The sequence below is a fragment of the Danio rerio genome, chromosome 20 (assembly GCF_052040795.2).
Source record: "Danio rerio strain M-AB ecotype USA chromosome 20, GRCz13ab, whole genome shotgun sequence".
In the NCBI taxonomy this organism is placed as follows: Eukaryota; Metazoa; Chordata; class Actinopteri; order Cypriniformes; family Danionidae; genus Danio; species Danio rerio.
The window spans coordinates 43510001-43535090 of NC_141040.1; the positions used below are offsets into that span (position 1 = coordinate 43510001).

At 34.1% G+C, this 25090-nt stretch overlaps 1 protein-coding gene across 8 annotated transcripts in view; it reads left to right on the forward strand.

Moving 5' to 3' along the window:
* reps1 (RALBP1 associated Eps domain containing 1) overlaps window positions 1–24681 on the forward strand; it is a 36445-nt gene extending 11764 nt beyond the window's left edge. The window contains exons 4-21 of one of the 8 annotated variants that reach the window (XR_015517819.1): window positions 1183–1339; window positions 2678–2799; window positions 4969–5134; window positions 5229–5292; window positions 5513–5667; window positions 9401–9522; window positions 12306–12386; window positions 12731–12818; window positions 16454–16552; window positions 16647–16719; window positions 16883–17013; window positions 18230–18297; window positions 18397–18570; window positions 20942–21031; window positions 21112–21260; window positions 21982–22087; window positions 22187–23311; window positions 23505–24681. Coding sequence is in view for 4 of the 8 variants with exons in the window: in XM_087297472.1 (XP_087153598.1) it covers window positions 1183–1339; window positions 2678–2799; window positions 4969–5134; window positions 5229–5292; window positions 5513–5667; window positions 9401–9522; window positions 12306–12386; window positions 12731–12818; window positions 16454–16552; window positions 16647–16719; window positions 16883–17013; window positions 18230–18297; window positions 18397–18570; window positions 20942–21031; window positions 21112–21260; window positions 21982–22087; window positions 22187–22255 (1914 nt within the window). In the remaining 4 variants the exon portion in view is untranslated. 8 annotated transcript variants of the gene reach the window in all.
* The last annotated feature ends 409 nt before the right edge of the window (window positions 24682–25090 follow it).

The following is a 25090-nucleotide window of genomic DNA, read 5'->3' on the forward strand; positions in this document are numbered from 1 at the left end:
TGTAAAAACTGAATCTCTCTGTATCTAATGCAGATTTGATGCAGTGTTTAGAAGAATTAATTTACATATGCAAATCATTATAATTTATCATTTATGTTGTGACAGTTTAAATTGTGATCATAATCTTTTAATGTTTAATTGTGCAGCTTTACACTAAAATAATTTGAATGATAGCTTCTATGAATTATTAAATGAAAATTTTAGTCTTGGTTCAATCCTTGGTTCATTTTGTTTCCAATTGTGATTTCTGGACATTGAAACTTAAAATAATTATTTATAATTATTATTTATAATTATTATTTAATATATATAAATATATATACATGTATAGAACTATATTACAATAGTAATATAAATTATATAGCAATTATATATCAATTTGTTAGAAACAGTTATGGTAGCTCAAACCTGCTCGGGAGCAGGGTTATTTTATATAAACAGGAATAGATCTGGTCATTTAAAGCAAAGTTAACACTAAAAGTTTGTACTGAATTCTGATATTTTCTTACAATAGTCGTTATATACACTTGGGAAAATAAATATTTAAAACAATATGTAAGTTTAAAAAATATATAAATAAAACTTATCAATAGATATGTACTTCAATACACACGCAGCAATCTTAGATCAGTTTATCCAGACATCTTAATTTGATTCACAAACTTGTTTGAAGAACCAACTTAGGCAGAGATCAGTTATCAAGATTAAAAGATCCAGGATTTGCCTAATTATTTTGGATCATTTTAGAGAGGCACGAAGAGTGGACCCCTGTGCTTATTAAAAAGCATGAAAGAATAAATGATCACAGATCTGAATGGCATTTATTTCCCAATGATGGGTTGCAGCTGGAAGGGCATCCGCTGTGTAAAACGAATGCTGGATAAGTTGGCGGTTCATTCCGCTGTGGCGACCCCAGATTAATAAAGAAACTTAATCAAAAAGAAAATGAATGAATGGCATTTAGTGTGTTTTGTTTTTTTATATTTCATGCTGTAGGTAATTTTTAGTTTTTTCTGAGAAACAATAGATTCTAATGAAAGGAGCGTTCACTCTAACTTGCTCTAAAGAGTCTGTATAAAGTGTACTGTCTGGATCTTTTAACTGACTACTAGTTCTGCTTTTCCAATGCATCTGTTGGTTGTAGATGTTACTAAGTAATAATTTAGTTTTCTCTGACTCCAGCCGGACACCACATCTCCTGTAGTGTCTCCACACCAGTCCCCTCCGACTTCACCCCTTGCCTGGAGGAAGCACAAGCGACAGGCCAGTGGTGGAAACGTGGACAGACAGCCCTCTGTGCCAGGAGTTGTTTGGCCACATTTTAGAGAAGCACAGCCAGGTACTCGTTGGTTAATGATAGATATTTAAGTAACAAAAAAAGTTTTCTTACTGAAATAGCTTTATCATATCATGTTAAGTATGTCATATTAAATTATATTTAGGAATGCCAGTCAATAGCAATATGTAGTTGCAAAATTCTGCATAAATTACCCCCTAAAAAGTTGCAAATCATTCGTGTCTTAAATACAAAAAGCATCAAATGGCCACTAATAAAGAAGCTTTTGAAAAAAATGTTTTAAATTCGCATTTAATTTAATACACACGAATATTTTGAAGATTAGTTCAAACAAGTGCATTCTTTCAGTTCATTCATTGAGGAATTTTTGCCCCATATATTGAATTTTAGCAACCAATAACTATTCTCTAGGCAGTAACTTGTCCGGCATGATGTTTGTAACCAATCATCTGTATGAAATGTGCAATGTATTAAGCAGATTAGAGTATGGGCATTATTGAGAAAAATATTAATGTTATATCTAATAAATGTGTATTTTGCTATAATTAACTAAATTAGTGCATTTAATTAACATTTTGTCATGATGCGTTACGTTATGTTACAAGATGTTATTATGTTGCGTTACATCGTGTATTGTCATGTTGTGGTTCCTAATGTTACGTTCGGTTACCTTATGTGACGTTGTGTTATCTTATTTTATGTTGCATTACCTTACGTTACGTAGCATTATTTAATGTTACATTGCGTTACGTTACATTGCATTACACTGCTACATTGTGTTATGTTATCCTATGGTACGTTATGATATGTTATGTGACAATTATATTGCCTTGTGTTGCGTTGGGTTACCTTATGTTACGGTGCGATACTTTGTTATGTTACCTTACCTTGTGTTTTGATGCGTTACGTTGTGTTATGTTTTGTCATGATACGTTGCATTATGTTATGTTGCGTTTTCTTTGTTACGTCACGTTACCTTGTGTCATGTTATCCTATGATACGTTATGGTATGTTTTTTTTACCACTACGTTGCCATGTGTTGCGTTGGATTACCTTATGTTATGGTGCGTTACCTATTATTACGGTGCGTTACCTTATGCTATGTTGCGTTACCGTATGTTACGGTGCATTACCTTATGTTATGTTGCGTTACCATATGTTATGATGCGTTACTTTGTTACTTTGGGTTACCTTATGTTACGTTGTGTTATGTTATGTTACTTCTCATTACCTTATGTTATTTTATGGTACGTTGTGGTAAGTTATGTGACGATGTAATATAACTTCGTTTATTAGATTTTTGCTAAATATCTATTATATTTATCCTTTTTAAAATATTTTACCTTTCCTTCCTCTTTTTCTTTTCCTGTCTTCCCTCAGGACCAGTTCCAGGTGACGGGATGTGGTCGGCTCATTCACCTCCTCCAGTCCAGGAAAGTTGGGTCAGCTTTACAGACACGCCTCCCTCCAGCACACTTCCAATGCATCCTCCCTCAGCTCAGGTAATGCAGCATTAGCCTCCATGAGTATTTTTGTAGTTTATAAAATAAAGTCTGTCAGCACTAGCCTGCTGTTTGCGAGGGTTTTCTGACAGAACAGATGTTTACTGTAGTATGCACACCAACACAAGGGGGATTGTTGTAAATATTTGTCGAAGCCCAAATGGATGCTAATTATCATTCAAATAAGTAGTTTATGCTGTTTATCAAGACCTGGGATCCTCTGATTTGTTATTTTAACTGTCTTAAATGTGTCACCATTTTTTTTTTAACATTATACTCTGGCATACAACTGAATAGCTGAAGGCATTGCATGAATGCTGTGCCACTATTTATACTACTGATTAAAAAGTAGGAAAGAATGATTGACAGACTTTTACAATTAAAATTCTCATATTCATCAGATTGAATAGTATATATATATATATATAAAAAAAACATTTAAAATTGTTTAATAAATTTTAGTTATTCTTAAACACACACACACAAACAGAAGCTCTTATATTATTGGATATAACTGTTTGATAAAATGCTTTTAAATGCTCCAAAATTATACATTTTAATTCATTTTAAAGTGGGTTTACTATGTATGTATGTATGTATGTATGTATGTATCTATGCATCTATGCATCTATGTATGTATGTATTTATGTACAGTGCTTCCCACTCATAGACTTTACTATTGGGGCTGCCCAGGTATATTATCGGCAGCCCAAGCATATTTAGTGACACATTTTTTAATAACATTCTTTACTTTTTCTTTTGTATCCTCCCAATAACCTAACATTCGCGATCGATTAAGTAGTGGAGAATCTCTTGTTTACCCATTTCGTTCTGTGTGCGTGAGACCTGTCAGCACTCTCAGAGACAATCTCACGTGCTCTGCAGACTCACAGAGGTGAGTCTAAATCAAAAAATCAAAAAAATCTAAATCTAAATCAAAAAATGTTTAGGATTCAACTTTTGCTCGTATGCGTTTTTGCATTACCTTTTTACTTACTTTTACATACCTAATTTCACTTGGCTTCGCAACTGTCACGAGCGAGAGAAACATTAAATACTTAATTTTTTAAATCTAAAAACTCAGAAAAACTTTACTATATACTCGAAGAGGACTAAATTAATGGTCTAAACTGGCTGCAAAATTTATGTACACCATTAGTAATGGTTAATCAACGCATTTGCCTTAGTTAAATAATCTACAAGTATTAATCTTGTAATTATGATCATTTTAGGATATATTGTCTATTTTTATTCCTTTTTCTGTCATTTATTTCTAATTTGCTGATTATTTCACTAATTTGATGTTGTTAATATTTTACATGGGCTATTTTATATACTTACCTAAAATGCCTTGGCATTCAAGTTTGCTTTGAACTTGAAAGTGAGAGAGAAGCAGATTTTACCTGTCAGTGGGTGCACATGGCTCCTGAATGGCATAAAAAAGAAATTGTGAATGTCTTTTTTTTTTCTATAACCCATCGAAAAGAAACTGTATAATAAACAAAATTATTGTTAAAAATTTAATTATGTTGTGTTTATTGCTTATGGTTAACTATTTATGTGATGTGAGTAAATGGTGTGTTTCAAGTCGGCTACCACCGCAAGTATATTTCAAATATACTGTTGCATACATATATGCATATACAGTTAAAGTCAGAGTTATTAAACCCCCTTGAATTATTAGCCCCCAGTTTATTTTTTTCCCCAATTTTTGTTTCACGGAGAGAAGATTTTTTTCAACATATTTCTAAATATAATAGTTTTAATAATTCATCTCCAATGACGGATTTCTTTTATCTTTGCCATGATGACAGGAAATAATATTTGACTAGATATTTTTCAAGACACTTCTATACAGCTTAAAGTGACATTTAAAGGCTTAACTATGTTAATTTGGTAAATTAGGCAAGATAGGGTAAATAACCTTAAAATGTTTTTTATTTATTTATTTTTTTTAAACTGCTTTTATTTTAGCTGAAATAAAACAAATAAGACTTTCTCCAGAAGAAACAATTTTATCAGACATACTGTGAAAATGTCCTTGCTCTTTTAAACATTATTTGGGAAATATTTAAAAAAGAAAAAAAATCAACTGTATGTATGCATACATGTGTGAGTGTGTGTTTTTGTGTGTATGTATATAATTATTTTTCCCCTCTTCTGCTCTAGACGGAGAGCTCAACAGTACGGACTGTGCCATCTGCAATGACCACAAATGAAATCCAAAGACAGACCAGTGGTTACGACGACCCCTGGAAAATCACAGATGAGCAAAGACAGTATTACATAAACCAGTTCAAGACCATTCAAGCAGATCTAACTGGTTTAATCCCAGGTTAGTGAGACCCAGTTTTAAACAATAACATTCTCTCTGTGGTTTACACAATTAAACTTACCGGCCTAAAATATGTTCATCCTATTTTATTCAGGCTCTGCCGCAAAAGAATTCTTTACAAAGTCAAAACTGCCTATTCTAGAACTGTCTCACATTTGGTAAGTACTTTGACATGAGATACATTGGTTTGGATTGTCAAAAACAGATGTGTAAAAAAGACCTACTAAATAACGACATCAGTTATTAATCATAGCCATTTGTTATTGTTGCTTGAAAAAAGCAAGTTACTGTATAACACTATATTATTCCAGTGTGCTTTTTTATACCTTATACATATATTTGTCTTATCTGTATCGACTGAACTGCTGTACCTTGCAGGGAGCTATCAGATTTCGATAAAGATGGTGCACTGACCCTGGATGAGTTCTGTGCTGCATTTCATCTTGTGGTCGCAAGGAAAAATGGTTATGACCTTCCTGAAAAGCTCCCCGAGAGCCTAATGCCAAAGCTTATTGACTTGGATGACTCAGCGGGTAAGCAGAAAAGCCTCACGCACACCACAGCTTCAAATTGAGCAATAAACAGCCTGGTTATTTCAAAACCTTTCGCAGAGCTACATTCAGGGGGCTGGTTAAACCTATTTTCTGAATGTGATTTGCTTAAAGTGACACAGGTGCACAGAAAGGTATGAAGAAATCATTCGTTCTTTTCACAAGAGACGAAATGTTACTTAAATTAGCACATTAGAATTATTTCTACAATGAAGACTGCCATCACAAAAATGAATTACATTTAATTATTTATTAACACTGTTATGATGCAAAAAAAACTATATTTACTCATTATTTTCTCTTTCAAGTGGTGCCAAACATTTATTAGTTGCTTTATTCTGTTTAACACAAATCATAAAATCTGTCTCTATCAACTTCCATAGAAGGAAAAACAAATACAATGGTAGTCGATGGTTACAGGTTTTCAGTTTTCTTCAAAATATTATCTTTTGTGTTCATCAGAAGAATGAAACTCATAAAGGTTGGAAACAACTAAAAGGTGAGTAAATTGATGACAGAATTTTTATTTTTGGGTGAACTATCCCTTTAAAAACGGTTATTTAAAATAGTATTTTTTTACTGAATTTACTGTAATAATAAATGTAGCCTTGGTGAGCGTAAAATATTTAAAGTGAGACAAAACATTTACCAACCATTTCAGTGTTTTAGTGTATAGTGTGGGTTTTCTCTCCTGTTTTGTAACTTTCATTTTAAATAACATTTTCTTCCAGACAGTCCCACTTCAGGATTTCTAAAAGTGATAAATATCTTCCTAAGCGTTCACCCTACTTCACCTATGTTTTGGCTTGTAGTGAAATGTACTATGTATTTATTCTTTAGGGAAGTGGTATTCGTGAGGCCAGCAGGGGGCACTCAACCTGCAGTTTGTGTGGGTTCTAACGCCCCAGTATTGTGAAGGGAATTCTATACTGCTTCAGTGAGCGCTGTCTTTAGGATGAGATGTTAAACCGATGTCCCGACTCTCGCTGGTTGTGAAACCTCCTGGATGTTCTTCGGAAAAGAGTAGGGGTTTAACCCTGGCGTCCTGGCCAAATTTGCCCACTGGCCTCCGTCCATCATGGCTTCCTAACCGTCCCCATATCATAATTAGCTTCATCACTGTGTCTCCTCTCCACCAATCAGCTGGTGTGCGGTCTGGCGCAATATGGCTGCCGTCACGTCATCCAGGCGCATGCTACACAATGGCGGTGGATGAGGAGATTCCCCCCAATGTGTAAAGCTCTTTGAGTGTCTAGAAAAGTGCTATACAAATGTAAGGAATTATATTATTGTTATTGTTATAAACCACTTGATGTACCATCTCATTTTCAAGGGGGTCCCACAATTAATCGCAATCGCATAATAACACAAGAAGACACAAACAAAACATAAGTTACATCACATCCATAAAACAACAACAAACATTAATAAAAGGGGAAGTAGCATACATACACACATAGTACAAAAAGATGTACAGTTCAGGTAATCAAATCACCACATCTTCAGGAAAAACAAGTACAGTCCAAAATAAAATATGACAGCAAAGTTTGCTTAAACACCTTATATTATACAATGGATCGAATGTTAGCAGGTAAATAATTCCAATGCATTCAAATCAAATCACCTTCATTGTTGCATCGTCAGCAGCACGTGTACTATGAAGAGTGGAAAGCTTAGGTGCTGGCTCCAGATATACAGACAAGTGCAAAATACAACCATAGTGCAAAATACCGACAATGACAGTGCATAAAACAACATACTCCCAAAAAACAAAACAATATACAATTAGCAATGTTGACAGTAATATGTAGAAGACAAAGAGTAGGTGAACACAGTCTGACTGTTAGTGGAAAATTATTGTAAGCAATATTGTAAGGATTGGTTAAAGTGCATCTAGATGCTATGCAGTGAGGGGAATGGAAAGAGTTTGTGGAGGTGTGTTAAGTGTTCATCAGCCTGATAGTCTGTGGAAAGAAGCTTTTCTTCAGTCGGCTGGTGTGTGACCGGATGCTGCGGAACTGTTCGCCTGAGGGTAGCAGAAAAAAAAGTCCATGGCTTCAGTGGCTGGAGTCGCTGATGATTTTCTGGTGTAGATGTCCTGGAGGGAGAGAAGGTCACCTCCTTCCACACGGCCAGCAAACATAAAAGACCATTAAACATAAAAGCTCTTTTACCAATAGATAAAAAAAAAGAAAACATTTTAATTAGTCTGAACCGAATGTCTAACTTGATAATTTAAGGGAAAAAATACAGACATTGTCGTAAATTATAAGGATACTTCAAATTAATACATTTAAATACAAATTGAAGTCAGTGAATATGTCTGTGAAAGAAAGATAGCCACTGGAGTAGATCATTGTAAAATATATGATGTGTATAAAAAGGACAACCCAGAACAAATCTGCTAAGTCTAATATGTGCTGTATTAAGAGGAGCAAGACCTAATTTTGATGCAGTTATTATTATTATCACAATAATCAAAATTGGAAATTTAAGTTGAAGTCTCTTGCAAACACTAAATAGAAAACAATGTCTAGACTGATGTAAAAAGGTGGAAAATGGCGTAGCAGCAGCAATGGTAACTGGTCAACAACATTATGGAATCAGTCTGCCTAAAGAATGCTCCATATTTACAGCTGAAGCCCGTGCTTTACTTTTAGCATTGGAGTTTATAGAAAATACCCAACAAAAGAAATCTATAATTTTTACAGACTCTAAATCATGCCTCCAAGTTATGGAATCTTCAACGAATGATCATCCTTTGATTGATAATATTTTAACTAAAGTTCACCAACTACAAAATCAATTTTATCACATCATTTTCTGCTGGGTTCCAGGACATGTCGGACTTTCAGGCAATGAGCGAGCTGATGCAGCTGCTAAAGATGCTTTGAAGCAAGTAGTGAACAAATGCCAAATCCCTCCGTCAGAGAGGAAACCTTTTATAAACCCTTACATTTTAAACAAGTGGCAAAAGGAATGGAATGCATTAGAAAACAATAAATTACATGAAATCCAACCTGAAATTTCACACAGAATTTTAAGATATTTTAACAATCGATTTTTTACCAGATGTCGTATTGGGCATACGAGATTGACTCACGCCTTTTTACTTAAAGATGAAGACCCCACTCAATGTTTTTCCTGCAAAACTCCTCTTACTGTAAAACACATTTTACTGGACTGTCCTGCTTTTACTGATTCCAGAAGACTTTTTTATGAAACTCTTTTAAGAATCCAGAAAATTTTTTTGAATTTTTATCATGTATTAACACAAAAAATCTTATTTAATTTGTTTTATTTTGTTTGTTTTAACTTGTATATTTATTGTTGAAAGATTCCTGCCATGAAAATAGCCTTGGTTGCTGACATGGCAATAAATAAAAAATACATTACATTACTAGACTGATGTAAAGATGCAGTTTGTTTAAAATTTTGCTTCTCATAGACCTATATTTAACATAATATGTTGTTATTGTCTCACAATTCTGCATTAGAGTTCTGTTGTGGTCAGAGAACAATCTAGCATTTAATTCTAATAATATAAGTACAGCTTTGCAGGAAGTGAGCTTGTATCTTAGCAACAGTTTCACATATTAAATTGAGACATACAATATATCCTTGGGACCTGAGCATCCTTGTAAATCTTTATGACATTCATGACCTTTTGTGCTAGTCTATAGTCTTATCAGTATCATTATTCTGTGTGTTTCAGGAGTTCCAGAACCTGCTCCTGAGGTGGGCTTCTCTGCTTCCCCTGTCGAGGTCACTCCAAATAAATCTCCTTCCATGCCTTCCCTCAACCAGAATTGGCCTGAGCTCAACCAGAGCAATGAGGTTTGGACTTTAGAGTACTTGATGTCCCCTATTATTCTGTTGATGTTGTTTGTGGTTCTATCTGCCTTTTGTCTTCACTAGAAAATGAAACTAATACTCTTCTGGGTGGGAGAAAGAGGTGCTTCTTTTCATCTCCTCACATGTAACATTCTCGGTAACATTTGTGTGGCAATAAATGCTTCCTTGTAATGACGGATTTATAGTCAAGAGTTTTACCGAAGTTACATTGTTTTAGTAAATTTTAGAATTCTTCGATTAAGCTCTGGGATTATGTTTGATATAAGTCACTATGTACTGTATGTATGATAAACTATGGATTTAGTGTGAAACAAAGGCAGCGTATGGTTTGTATCATTTTAATGCAGCATGAGCACGCTATTTTTCAAGGTTATGTCAGCATAAAGGCGTTTTGTAAAAGGAGAAAGTTAAAACATTGATAAAAGATAAGCAAATTTCTATTAATGCACATTTCTGCTATTTAAGGAGGGTTAAAAGTCAGTTATCAGTTAGATAAAATCATACTTGTAAGATTAAAAGTCATAATTGAAAGATGGTGTTTAAGTTTGTGACATGCTACATTTTTTTCTAAACAGATTTACTAAATATTGAAAAGTCCATTTTTGTCAAAAATAAGACTTTTTGTGTTTACACATTTGTGAGCAATGTTTAATATTACATAAAAAGGCAAAAAGTATGACAACATATTACATATACATTAGTTTAGTCAGTATTGAAGCCAAATCTGTAGCTAATCTAACAAAATAACTTACAATAATCGTTCAAAAATTTGTAACCCAAATTTATTTTTTAGGGAAAAATATTAAATACAAATTTTAAAAATCAAGAGAAACAAAAAATATATACAATTTTGTTGAAATGTTGTAGTTTGTCATTTGTTTTGCAATATTTTGCATACATTTAAATGTGTTATCTTTCCATTTCTAAAGATTCTCTGTGACTAAAGTATTATTTTAATAAATATATCTGTTTAATAAATCTCTTCAGTTTAAATGCACCAAAATACATTGCATATATTCACTGAGAAATGGATAACAATATTAATTTTCAAAATAGAGTGTACTCAATTATGATGAACACTCTAATATTTACAAACTTCTCAGACTTCCATTTTAACAGAGGGTGACGATCAAATTTATTAAAATTGATCAAAATAACTTGTCATAATTATGCTGATTTATTTATTTTTTCTCATAGTTAATACATTTATAATATACTAAGCTATAAAAATGACAAGTTTTTTAAATAATGTTTTAATACATTTGCATCAAAATGCTTTTAAGAGAACTCTTAATGTTCACATAGGCCTTAAGTACATTCAGATGATAAACTTTCACTCTATTGTGGTTCAGTTCTGCAGTGTCTTCACAAATCTCATATGTTTTGACCTGTGGATTCTGGTCATATATATTCATAACTTAACATTGCAAATCACACATTGCAATATCGATGCTCAAACGATTTATTGTGCAGCCCTAATTTCCCATGCCACTCTCTGATGTTGAAATGGAAGTCTGAAACGTTTATAAATTTGTTATGTGCTAAGCCATAAACATGACATTATATCATAGTTATTTGATAATTATAATTTTGTATCTTGTAATTTATTATAGGCTTGTTAGTAGTTGAAACTAATAATTATGTTATGTTAAATAATGTTAAATAATGCAAAAATAGGTTTGGGGACAGTTAGGTATTGATGTTTAATCATTACTTTCAATAAGTCTCTTATTTGTAGCTGTAATTATTGTTTTAGATGTTTATTAAAGTATTTTAACTTTAAACTAAATAAAAATCGACATTATCGATGCTGTAAAAGATACCTTATACAATTGAAAATAGTCACATCAATCTTTCTTCGGGAGATTTCAGTGGCTGAACAACACAAAATCTACATCAGTTTTGCCTGACTAAAATAATTTTAAAACATAACATTACCTGTCTAAAAGAAATACTTCAGCCATGGTGTCATCCTACCTTCCTCCGGCGTGCAAAAGTAACTATAATATTGATTCAGAAGTTTAAAAGGTTTTGATTTAGCATTTGTTTTTACTGCTGTTACTTTCTAGTGTGCACGTGAACGCACAACCACGTGCACGCGCCAGTGACAGATTTGCGTAAAGGGGTGCGCAGATGTACTAATCTACATTTGATGACAGACAGTTTGGGCTATTTATCAGAATTATGGGAATTGTCGGCTCAACAAATTTTAATTGCATGAACATTTTTTAGTTTTGTACTTTACCCAGAATTTCCATTATTTCCATTGCAACTAGCTTTTAAATATAAATGTTATTTTACCTAGTGTTCAAGTCAAGCAACAAAACTGGTGGTACTATTTCTATAGTTTTTAGTTTGACACAGCAGTATTGGCTCAACCAATGACAGTGGAGTATAGAGCAGGAATAAACTTTTGGTTGACCCAATGGTAGACAAATTGACTTTTGACAATGCTAGTTACACACTTCTCATTTAACCAGGTCTGTACTATCTGGATATAGAGATGCTAATAATTGGGTGTTTCACTTCTGATGCCAGCAGCCTTTATCTATTAAAATAGGGAAATAAAAATTGCGCCATTCTCCCTCCCAGCCTATTAGGCCATTAAGAAAACAATAGTTTCTCTGTGGACGCATGCAGCAGTACAATGCAGGATGAATCACGGGGAGCGAGGACACACTGTTGTTGTATTATGTCCTCTTTGTGCTTGTGTTAGGAGTGGACTGGCTCCACCTTGCTGACATGTTTCTGCTCTGTCTCTCCAGCAGTGGGAGACTTTTAGCGAACGCTCCTCAAGCTCACAAACTCTGACCCAATTTGATTCTAACATTGCACCAGCTGACCCTGTAAGTCAATCACTCAGTGCTCTTTCATGATTAATGATGTTCATTAACCCTGGTACTCTGTAAATTCTCTCTGAGAGCGCATGTCCTCAGAATAAATTCACAGCCGCAGTGCCATCATCAAGTGATTTTTATTTTTTTTTTCTTTTGCTTGCTGAGCTGACCGATAATTCTTTTCACGCTCTTTCTTTCATACTTTATCATGTAATCCAAGTGAGTGATGACTCTGCTGGCTGTCCTTTGACTGAAGTGTTTTGATGTGATTCCATGTTTGTGTAGTTTTCCATGTTCTTGTTTGTGACTGAAGTGATTGGATGACAGCAGCAGTTGATGTGCTTGTTTTGCAGGATACAGCAATAGTTCACCCTGTGCCCATCCGTATGACGCCCAGCAAGATCCACATGCAAGAGATGGAGCTCAAGAGAACTGGAAGTGGTGCGTTCATATATGTGTGTTTTTACAGAGAATTCCGATGAGACATGAAAATGAAAGCAGTCATTGCGATTAACACTGAAGGACACCGATATTCAGATTTTAATATGATTAAGACAATACTCTAATTAAGAGTCCATGTAAACCATGCTTACAATGTAAACATTGATTTTTGATTACCTTAACCCGACTAAAGTCATAAGGGGACTAAACAGAAATCGAATTAAGACATGTGGGGAGTTTAGGTTGTTTGCAATCACATGGCTCTGGTGACGCACAAAATTCAGATGGAGGGCAGGAAGTAAAAAACTGAATGGGAGACATAGAGGTAAATCTATATTTTTGCTATATATATCATATTGTAAAGAAGATACCCTAACCCTATATATATATATATATATATATATATATATATATATATTATATATATATAAAATAACCACATAAGTAGGGCGAGATCATTATATCATGAAGAGGGTCGAGCTTTCTACTGAATTAAGATGTATTAAATGCGGAATATGCTGTGTAAGCTATGTTACATGAAAAAGTACTTTAGTAAATAGAGTTTGGAAGCATATTATTGATTATTACTTGAATTAAACTGTTGTAGTAATTATATTGTTGCTGTGGTACAACCCAACTGTAGTAATAAACTCAGTAGGCTTCAGTTTTCTACGCTATAATTACACACCATCACAATGCTCACATTTTAAACTAATGTTACAGTAATTATTAAAGTTGAACAGTTTACTATGTTATAACTATATCAAAGAGTTTTACACATCATGCACTTTTCTGTGTGGTTCAAAAACATGTTTATTATAAATTACTATAGTTTTTTTCCCCCCATGCGGATATCTTCCAGACATCAGAAATAGAAATAACAGATGAAAGCATACAAAAATGTGGACACATAGTCTACATTATTATTTATTTATTCTAGTAAGTGGGAAAAAGTGCTCCAAAATAAAAACAGTCTAGTTTTGCATTTCTTTTTTGTCCTTTCGATGAACTTGCCATCAGCAAACATTCACCACTGCTATGCATCTCGATGTTCACATTGCCGTTGTTTATTCCGCAGACAGTAAAGACTTGGCTTATTGCAAAACAATATGGAAATTTCATTGCAGTGATTACATGGCAGGATAAATTAATTATTATGTGTAAGTGTGGTGGTGTTTGTATGATTTTTATATGACACATTAACATATAATGCACATAGCTAGGCCTGTATTTAATCTTTATTGGTGCTGTCAAACAAATGATCGTGTTCAAAACAAGTTTGTACACATGGATGTATTAAAAAGGTGTTTATTACCTGCCACCTTTTCTTCCATTTTCCAGCCAGTTACTTGAACTTTCTCGCTTATGAGCAAAAACTTTTGGAAGTCCATAAACGCTGTTCAGCATTACTTATTTTGGCCAATTTAAACAGTTACAAACAACATAAAACAGAAACATTTTGATGTTCTGATAGTGATTCTTTTGTAGAAGGATCACTTCCTACAATGACGTCATGTGAAAACAACCCATTTTTATTTTAGTCACATTATTCATATAGAATTATTATTATAATTAGATTACTAATGTCTATGTAAAAGTAGACATCAGTCATCAAATTATAAGACAATAGTAGGATTAAAGTGTTTACATAAGTTGATTTTTGAATGTTTTACACTTTAAAGTACATAGTTTGATTACTGTCATTACGTCACCATTCAATACTAGTTTCCTCCATCATTTTACACCGCAACAGTTCATGTTCATCATTGCACCATATGTGATTTTGGGCGTTTCATTTTGAATTTTGAATTTTTGAATTCTCAGCATTGTTTCCCGCCTGCATCAAAAATGTGCTCTCTTACTTGAAGTTATTCTCAATTCTTTGTCGTCAAATCCCTGAACTGCTGTGTGTGCTTCCTGTCGCAAAAAGTTCTACAAAAGGGTAATAGTTTGATAAAGGTGTTTACATGTCTGTACTGCACTTCAATAATGTGACTAAAATAGGAATACTCCATTTCTTAGTTTGATTTCTGTTTAGCTCGATTATAACTTTAGTCGGATTATGGTAATCAAATATCGCTGTTTACATGGTAGACAGAGTAATCAGAGTATTGTCTTAATCATGTTAAAATCAGAGTATCGGAATGCACAACTAATTGAACTGATATGTACTGTTGTCTGTGAAATGTGAGATGTATGTATCTCATAGAAAATGTCATGTTTTCATTTGCACATGTAATAGTGTTTTCTTCTGTTGTCTCTTTACAGACCTGAACAATTAAATATCAAACACCTTTTTAAAGGGATAGTTCACCCAAACATGAAAATCCTGTCATCCTGTCATCTCATCCTGTGCTTGTTCCAAATCAGTTGTTGTTCTGTTAAATACAAAAGATAATATTTTGAAGAATTTTGGAAACGTATAACGACATCCTTAGTTTTAGTTTTTTCTTACTATGAATGTCAATGTCTGCAGGTTTCCGACTTCCTTCAAAATATCTTCTTTTGTGTTCAGAAGAAAAAAAAAAGTTAGGGTCAAGGGTCAGTAAATTTTTACAATTTTCACTTTTGTGTGAACTATCCCTTTAACTGAGGAGAAACTGTTGTCATATCATATACACAGATATATCATCATATCATATACAACTGTGATGAAAAGTCTTCATTACAGGATAATCAAAATAAAATATTGGTTTATTTTGAATATGTTGTGACTGTAATATAATCCTGTTGGTTACTGGAATGTACTTTTCAGAGTAATAATAATAATAATTAAGTAATAATAAATTAAACTTTATTGTAGGGGTTATTAATTACTCACCCTCATGTCTTTTCACACCTCTGAGAATTTTGTTCTTTTATAGAACACAAATTATGATATTTCAGATAAAATCCAAGAGCTCCTTCATCCTCCATAGCCAGATGTTCAAATTCCAGAAAAGAAACCAAAAACATTGTCAAAACATTCCATGTGACTGCAATGGTTCAATTGTAATGACACGAAGCTCCAAGAACACTTTTGGGCCCTAAAACCCCCCTAGTAAATATGACTCACCTATATCTTCTTTTTAAAGCTTCATTTTGCTAATAGCTGTGGCCTAATGGTTAGAAAGTTTGTCTTGGAATCCAAAGGTGGCAGGTTCGAGTCCCGGTACCAGCAAGGATTGTTGGTAGGGAGAATGAATAATAATATCCACCTCAATACTACGGCTGAGGTGATTCCCTTGAGCAAGGCACCGACCTCTCAAACTGTGTAAATGTAGCATCTGACACTGAAGACAAAGATGTTTCTACAGCTTTTTTGGCACACAAAAGTGTTCTTGGAACTGAACCACTGAAGTCATGTGGAACTTTTTGATCATGTTTTTGATTCCTTGTCTGGACTTTGAACATCTTGGGATGCTGTCAATGCATGATGAGAGAGCTCCCAGATTTCATCTCAAATATCTTAATTTATGTTTGGATGATAAACAAAGGTCTCAGGATTAGAATAACATAAGGGGGAGTAATTAGTAACCAAATGTTTGGATGAACTAAACCTTTAATATAAATAAATAATATGTTATTTTATTAATATTAATTAATACGTAAATTGGTTATTGAAGTATTTTGATTATTTGCATTTGTTTCAACAGATCACACACATCCAACAAGTCCATTGATGACAAAACCCCCAGAACTGTCTGATGAGACTAAGCTAGCAGCAGCTATTAAGTTTCCTGGTACCGCTGTCGGTAAGTATGTCTGGACTATATTCAGGCCTTCAGTCGACTGACAGGAAATCCTCTCCTGTAATTTAAACTGAGCCATTACCCTTCATTCTTACAGGAGATGGATATAGCAGCTCAGATTCGTTTACATCCGATCAAGAGCCAATTTCCAGCGCTGTGAACAGGCAAAGGTATTTTATTTTTGATCTTCCGACTTTGATCTTTGCTCATCATTGTGCTGTTGTGCCTCAGGATTAGATTTGAAAGGAATTGAAGTTGCGATTTCTGACTTTGGTTTAAACATTTGGTGTGTCATTGCAAGCCTACAAGTACTCACAGTTCATGACATCACAGGTCTCACTCTGGCACGTCTCCAGAAGGACTGAAGGTTGTGGCTCCGCCTCCTCCTCCACCCCGCCCACACGCCTCTCACTCACGCTCCTCCTCTCTAGACATGAACAGAAACTTCGCTGCTGTCCCTGCAGGTATATATATATAGATGTTCTATCTCACACATACCCACACACGCTTGGTTTCAGAGTGGTTTCTGTTGTATATAAAGCTTAGAACATCACTTTCGTGATCTGTTCTTTTGCTCATTCACTGTCTTCGCCATGATTTCTGGGTATTGTAACTAATTTTAAGGGATCCCTGTGCCAGTATAAATATGTGGGAGACTCTCAGAGCTTCTGGGAGAAGTCATTAAGGTTGGATGAGACACTAGATAGATGCGATCGCTCTGCTCGTGTCACAGCAGCTCAAAACACTGGAAATACAATGTTTGCACTTACAACAAAGAAATAATCACTCATGCGAGTCGCACCAATAGACTGTGTAAACAGGTCACACCGCATCTGTATGTATTTTAGCAATTGTGAAACGAACGCATCGATTGCTCAAGCCCCACGAATCATTCACCTTCTCACGTATTGTGGCTGCTCTCGGCTATGCATATTATACGGGAGCGCACATGTGTCTTCATCTGCTTGTAAACTCATATACAAAGCCCTGCGATCGGTTCATGAGATCGCCCAGATTGGCAAGTACCAATCGAGAATTTAAATGTGATGATCGGCTGATCGGTCAGACCATCCCTTGTTTCTATGTGCTGTGTTTATTTCGGTATGGCTGGGATGCTAAATCACATCATGTGTTTTACTTTTTGTTTGTTTGTTTTTTTTTTAAGTGTGATAGTGTTTAAGTCCAAGTCTAAGAAAGTGTCTATTTATTTTAAGAAGCTTTTAGCTTGTCATATTTGGTTAACGAAAATAGTTATACTTTGCTTTATTGATACACAAGGAGCCATAATCAAGAGCACACGGCTGTACTTTACAACACACTCGTGTAACTTAACACCACCATTCAGTAGCAGCGGTACCAGATTAGTTTTGAATTCATAATAGCTGCATTCAGTGCTCATAAATTGCACTACTTGGTATTCTTTACCGTTGCATTGTTAAGTTTTAAACGTGTTTTAAACAACAATTACAATATTTTCATGAAGAATAAAGGCTGCACAACCCAAGACCAAACACTTTATTGTACAGCTGCATTCTGAACAGAAAAACGTGTTCTGAAACAAATACGTGTATGGTTACACCCCTAATGCACACAAACACTTATCAGGTAAATCACAGCTTCCTTTTATGACGGGTTGTTGTTAAAAAAAAGCTGAAGTTCTTTTTGCTTCCACTTCTCCAGCAGGTTCCCAGCAGGCAGGAGTAGTGGCCTTTCCTCCAGCAGTGCCTCCACGACCACTGCCCACACAGGTACAGTCCAGAGCTCAGCAAAGAGGATTAAACTGCTGTCATCTCTTAAGCTTTTTTTTTTCAGAAGGATAATTAAATATCTGATTTTCAAATCTTCAGACATCAGTGCCACATGGTCATCGTTCGGTAGAGGGAGATGGTCTTCCAGCACACACCAGCACGTCGCCCCAGCAAATGCCAGAACAGCCCAACTTTGCTGACTTTAGCCAGTTCAAGGCTTTTGCTGTGGACCAGCCAGCAGATGATGGGGAGAATCCATCTGACGGTGGACAGGTACGAATGGAGCCATTTATTTTGTTTAAAGCTCTATTTTTGTGGAGTAAAATTAACAGCTAATTGTTTTGCCTAAACATGAATATGTATTAAAGAAATGGGTCTGAGTTCACCCAAAAATTATGTCATTGTTTACTCACCTTTGATTCGTTCAAAACCAGTTTGAGTTTTGCTTCTTGCTGAACAAAAAAAGGTAAGTCAAGGATGAGTAAATGATGAGTGAATTTCTTTAAAATCTAGTTAAAGAAATCCAGTCATGTATTTTTACACTGATGTATATATACAATTGTGAATTTAAAGTAATTTAATAGTTACAAAACTATATTTAAGGAACAGATTACTTCTTTGATAACTGGAAAGGAATTTTTGAAGTTATCGACTTACAAAATACTGATACCCGTTCTCTTATTGATAATAACGGTCATGTTGGACCATTATTGCCTTTTTAGCATGATTGAGGACAGAAACTAGCCTGACAGTAATGTATAAATTGTGGAGCAGGCTAAATCTAAAAAAAAAAAAAACATCTGTATTTTTTTAGCAAGTGTGCTCTTTTGTTTTGCTTTTATTCTTGTCATAATAAAAAATATTTTTGTAGAGCAACTCATGTTCTGTTGCCATTAATATTTTATTAAACTTTAATAGGTAAAACTGTCCAAGATACGAACAAAAGCAAGTGATGCATCAATGTTTGATTTAAAAAATCTTGAATTGTTATAAAAATCCCTATAATCATTAAAATAATTTATAAAAACAATAAAAATAATTAGCTTAAAAATTCTGAATGATATTAATGATTTGACGTAGTTCAGGAAACTTTCAACTTATCTGTGTATCCGTCTGTCTTTACGGATTTCTTTTTTTCTTTTAAAAAATATCACAACAGTGAACGCGGCGAGTATAAAAGCCTCGTCCGTTTCGCGAGGTGCGCACGCAGTCTGCAGAGATGCGCGATGCGGCACCAGGCGAAAGTATAAATCCAACTTTACACTTTATTGTATCCGTCCAAGAAAGCTAAACATTCATGATCGATTAACCAGTAGAAAATCTTCTCTCGCTCTGCACGTTTCCTACTGCTGTTTCTGTGTGCGCGAGAACAGTCAATACTCACACAATCCGACTGTTGTTTTTGAATCTTCTAAAATGTTTGGGATTCGGGTTTTCGCTTTCTAACATTGCCATTATTCGTTTGCGTTTTTGCTTTTCATCTTTTCGCAAAAGATTTATTTAAATAATTAATCATTTTTGAAACGACCAAGATAAACTTTACTATATACTAGGACAGAACAAAATATACTGGCTGAAAAATATTTGTACACAATAAGAAATTACCAATCAACTAATTTAAATAATCTTCACTTTTTATTCTTGTAATTATTGTCATTTTTAGGAGTAATGTCTATATTTATTTCTTTTTTCTGTTGTTTATTTCTAATTTTCAGTATATTTTAATAATTTAATGATGTTAATTTATTACACACTTTATACATATCTAAAATGCTTTGTCAATACTGTACTATGTCATGCCAGTAAAGCAACTTTAGAGAGAGAGAGAGCAGCCTTTACCTGTCTGTGGGTGCACATGGCTCCTAAATAACATAAAAGTAAGAGAAATAGTGGATTTATTTCATTTCAACAGCCTTTTTAAATAACTTTAACCCATTGTAAAGAAAAGGTGTTTAACAGTGTCATAATAAACACAAAATATAGTTAAAAATTACATTATTTTTTTTGTTTGTCGCATGTAGTTGACCATTTGTGTTGTGGGTAAAAGGTGTTTCAATCAGGCTACCACCACAAGTATATTTCAGACCTGTGAAAAGCACTGAATTACATAATTGTAATAAATGTAAATGATTTATATTATTTATATATATTAAAATGAAATATGTATAAAATATAGTTATCTATCTAAATATTTAAAATTGCTATTATATTTAATTAAGGTATAAAGAATCCTAATTAATTATATTGATATTGATCATCAGTATTTTAGTGGCTTTATTTTTATGATTATATACCCAATACAAAAGTTTAATATTGTGAAATTGTTATTAAATATAACAGTTTTTCTATTTTAATTTATTTGAACAATTTATGTTTGTGATGTCAAAGCTGAATTTTTAGCAGTTAGGGAAAGAACTGTGTTTTTTTTATTGCAAACCATTATTTTGTTTGTTCAGAAAAATCGTATGCTTTATAAAACTATTTTGTTTTGTGATATACTTTATATAATCAAGTTCAAAGGATCAACATGGTTTTTCCTAACAATGTAAGTCTTCGCTGTTGCTTTTGATAATATTAATGCATCTTTGGCGAATGAAAGTGGTAAAGTGTTCATTTCTCTCCAAAAATAACTCTACATATACAGGCAGAAAGATTGCCGGAAGCTGCCGGGACGATGAGAACAGCAAAGAACGACGTTCAAGCCGAAGAACGAAATGCAACCACTGTCAACTCTGTAAGGCAGTCTCTGTGCACCACAGTTCATATTAATAATAGTGCTTCACTTTGTAATTCCTGAATGTGTGTTATTTATAGGCCAAAGTATCCACTCCATTGGCCCCGCCTCCTAAACCCGTCCGTCGAAGACTGAAGTCAGAAGATGAGCTCAGACCAGATGTGGACGACCTTCCTCAAAAGTCTAACGTCATAGCCACTGTTCTAGCAACACAGCCCTCAATTCCTCGGTAAACGTCACTGTTTTGGTTTGGTTTGATTTAATTTGTGCTTTGTTTTCTATTTGGTTTTATTTTGTTTTGTGTTTTTTTTTTTTGTTTCATGATTTGTTTGGAGTTATGTGTTTTATGTTTAGTTTTGCATATGTTTTTGTTTCCTGTTTTGTGTTTCTTTCGTTTATTGTTTTTCATTTAGTTCTGTTTTGTTTCGTGATTTTTGTGTTTTTGTGTTTAGTTTTGTTTTGTTTTGCATTTTTTGTTTTATGTTTTGTGGATATTTTGTTTAGTGTTTTTAATTTAATGTTTTTTGTTTTGTATTTTGTTTCATGATTTGTTTGGAGTTTTATGGTTTGTTTTGTGTTTAGTTTTGTTTCTTGTTTTTCATTTAGTTTTTTTGTTTCATGTTTTGTTTAGTTTTTTTCATGTTTTGTATTTTTTGTTTCGTGTTTCATTTAGTTTTTTTGTTTTGTGTTTGGTTTTATGTTTAGTTTTGTTATGCTTTTTTTTTTTGGTTTTTCATGTTTAGATTTTTGTTTCATGTTGCAGTTTGTGTTGTTTTTTGAAGTTTTATTTTGCATATTTTATGCTACACAATTAAACAAAACAAATCTTTAAAAAAATGCTGCTTGGATATCTACATCCTGGAATTTTTGCTGTGAGATTTAACCAGCATTGTTCACTGTATTTACATGTGTATTAACGTCTGCCTCCTATATGCTCTCTTTAAAAACAGGTCTCTCGGTAAAGACAAAAAGGCCATTCAGGCTTCCATTAGAAGAAACAAAGAAACGAATACGGTTTTAGCCAGACTCAACAGTGAATTACAGCAACAACTGAAGGTATTTTAAGGTGTCTAATGAAAGGAGCTCATCACATTGAAAGACACTTAATATTTTAATGTCTTATGATTCATATTTTCCTAAATCCTGTTTTTTTAGGACCTGCTAGAAGAAAGAATATCGCTTGAAGTGCAACTGGAACAGCTTAGACCTTTTTCGCATTTGTAACCAGTGTGTGCAAGCTTCAGATTGAATGTTTGTGTGTATGAAAGAATGGTCACCCCATTTTTTTCCCTTCTTTTTACTTGTTTGTTGTGTTGTTTTTTTTGAGTGGTCTGTTGGATCCTCTGGCAGGATGTCCATTTCACCCATCTCTGCTCCTCTGTAAGACTGTGAGAGAACAGACTAAAATCGCTGCTTCCTCCAGATTCAGTTCTGTCTTGTGCAGCCCATTCAGAGGAACAGAGTCCAGAAACATTGTCCATTATGGCACTTTGATGAAACAGAATGTTTGAGTGGTTGTATGTGTAAAGCTCCAGAAATCACAAGTTATCTTTAGCTTGTGAAGCCTGACGTCATGGCCGGCAGCAGGCTGTAATTCTGGTTAACATGAAGGAGCCTCTTCCCCTCCTGTTCTCCAGAGTCCCGGGGCAGCTTGTCACGTTCTTCCATGTTCGAGGCACCCGTGTGTGCGCTCAGACAATCATTTTAGGCCATGCACTGGTCATATAAAGGGGAGAACTCATTTCTTTGGGAGATCATTTTATTTTAGGAGTATGCTTCGGAAAATCGGTTCTGACAGGCACTTGTTAAATGGATAGTTCAACCCCGGAAATAATTATTTTGTTTTTATTTAACTCATCATCCTTTCGCTTCAACCCAGTTTAAGTTTCTGTTGGACACAAAACGAGATATTTTCGCATACTATTTTATTTCCTACTATAGATGCCAGTGGAGCCAGTGGCTCTTCTTTTGTGTTCAACTGAATAATTAAACTCCTGAGGGTTTGGAAACATTTAAGGGTGAGCAAATAATGAGCAAATTTTAATTTTTGGGGTCAAACATCCCTTTAAGTGGAGTTCAATCTGAAATGATAATTCTTTTATTTGTCCTTATGTCATAACAAACATTTATTATTATTATTTTGGATAATATTTTTAAGGTAAAGAAAAAAATTATAATGATTGATGTTGGCAAGCTCCACAAATGCAATGGAAGGAACAAAAAGTGATCTAAATTTTACTTTTGAAATAAAATTGCTTTGTGCAAGAAACTTTTGCTCCAGTGAACTGCTGATGTTGAATTCAAAATAGCTGATTTTATTTTATTTTTTTTTCAGAATCATCTGAATTATTGAATTAAAATCAAGTGAATCATTGGTTGGAAATCTGACAGTGCTGCATCTGTTATGACAAAACAGCAATGATAACTACTAAACTTATTGTCTGTTCCTCACACAAAGCTGTTTGATATCCAGTGAACTGCTGATGTTGACTTCAAAATTGCTGATTCTTTTTTTCAGAATCATCAGAATCATTGAATCAAAATCAAGTGAGTCATTGAATCATTGCAAATCAGACAGTGCTGCTGCTATGAAAAAAAAATTAGCAATATTATCTACTAAACTTTTTTTCCTTGCACAAAGCTATTTTATATTAACAGTTCTATAGTTTATGATCCATTCATTCCTCTCTTGTTTGTAGTCCCTCATTTACTTTCATTGTAGTAAAAAGATTGGCTTCAGTATTCTTCAAAAAGTGACTGAAGTCATAGAGGTTTTGACAAATTTGGGTCTTTAAGCAAATGTCAGAATTTTTATTTTTGGTTGAACTGTCTGTTTATATCTCTACCTTGCCATACGAATGGACGGCACAACTTATGTAAGAGAGTTGGAGTACAACAGTTACCAGTGTATGGCATCAAACACAGCTTTTTCTTCTGTTAACAAACACAAACAATCAAACGTGTACAGTTTTTTTTTCTTCCCGGGAAGGCAGACTTTCCTCTCTTGGTCTCAAAATCCGGTACATCATCAGATTCAATCCTGCATCATCAACTCTGTGACATCATCAGTACGTAAAAACATGAGACCTGAAACAGTGACTGCACTTTTCTTCCCTCCGGTGTCGTTTTGTTTGTCTTTACACGTCACAATTTTTTGCATGTCATTCACAATTTCATTTTGTAAAGAAGCAACCCCCCCCCCTTCCCGATATGAACCACTTGATTTGTATCTGTAATGTCTGAGCTAGTGTGACGTTTGTGTTGTTACATAGACTTTGCTGCGTGTCTCTCATTCATTCGTTTGTTTTGACCGATGTCCATGTTTTCTTTTGCTCATCCTTAAAGCCTTATCTCCTGGTGTGCAGGTTTTCACAGTAATGTCCCCCCCATGTTAAATCAAGGTGAGCCTTTCTCTCCCTGCTGTTCAGGCTGATTTACTGTATCAGGGGTATGTTGTATATTGTATTATACACACCTTTTGATCTCATATGTAAATTTGCATTAATTGCTGACTAACAGCAAATATTCTATTTAATTGCTTATATAATGGCTGTGGGATCATAAATGTTTAACTGCATGGATGTGTCTCTGCAGAATGAACTAGCAGCTGTGTGATTTTTACACAAAATAAAAATGGCACAATATTTTAATAACTTCCTCTTTTGTTTCTAATTCTCCAACGCTCTCAAAAAATGCTGTTCGTTCAAATGACTCATTTACAATGAGCTAAACAACACAATTCTTGAGTTTTTTTTGGAGGGGACAACTTAATTGTTTTATGTTCAATCCACTTACATTTGTAAAAACTAAGAAGTTAACTTTATTACTTCATTCCCCAGCGTTTTTTTCAGTGCACATTGTACACTGTAAAACCCCAAAAAGTTAAGGTAACTCTTAAGTATTTAAGAAAAGTTTAAAAACTAATCCTAATGAGTACTGTGAACGTAATCCATTTGAGTAAACAGCAATTAGAGCACAGTAAAAGCCAATAAATGAAGAGTACTCAAACCAACTGAGTACTGTAAAACCCATTAAGTTAAAACAACTCAAACTGTTTGA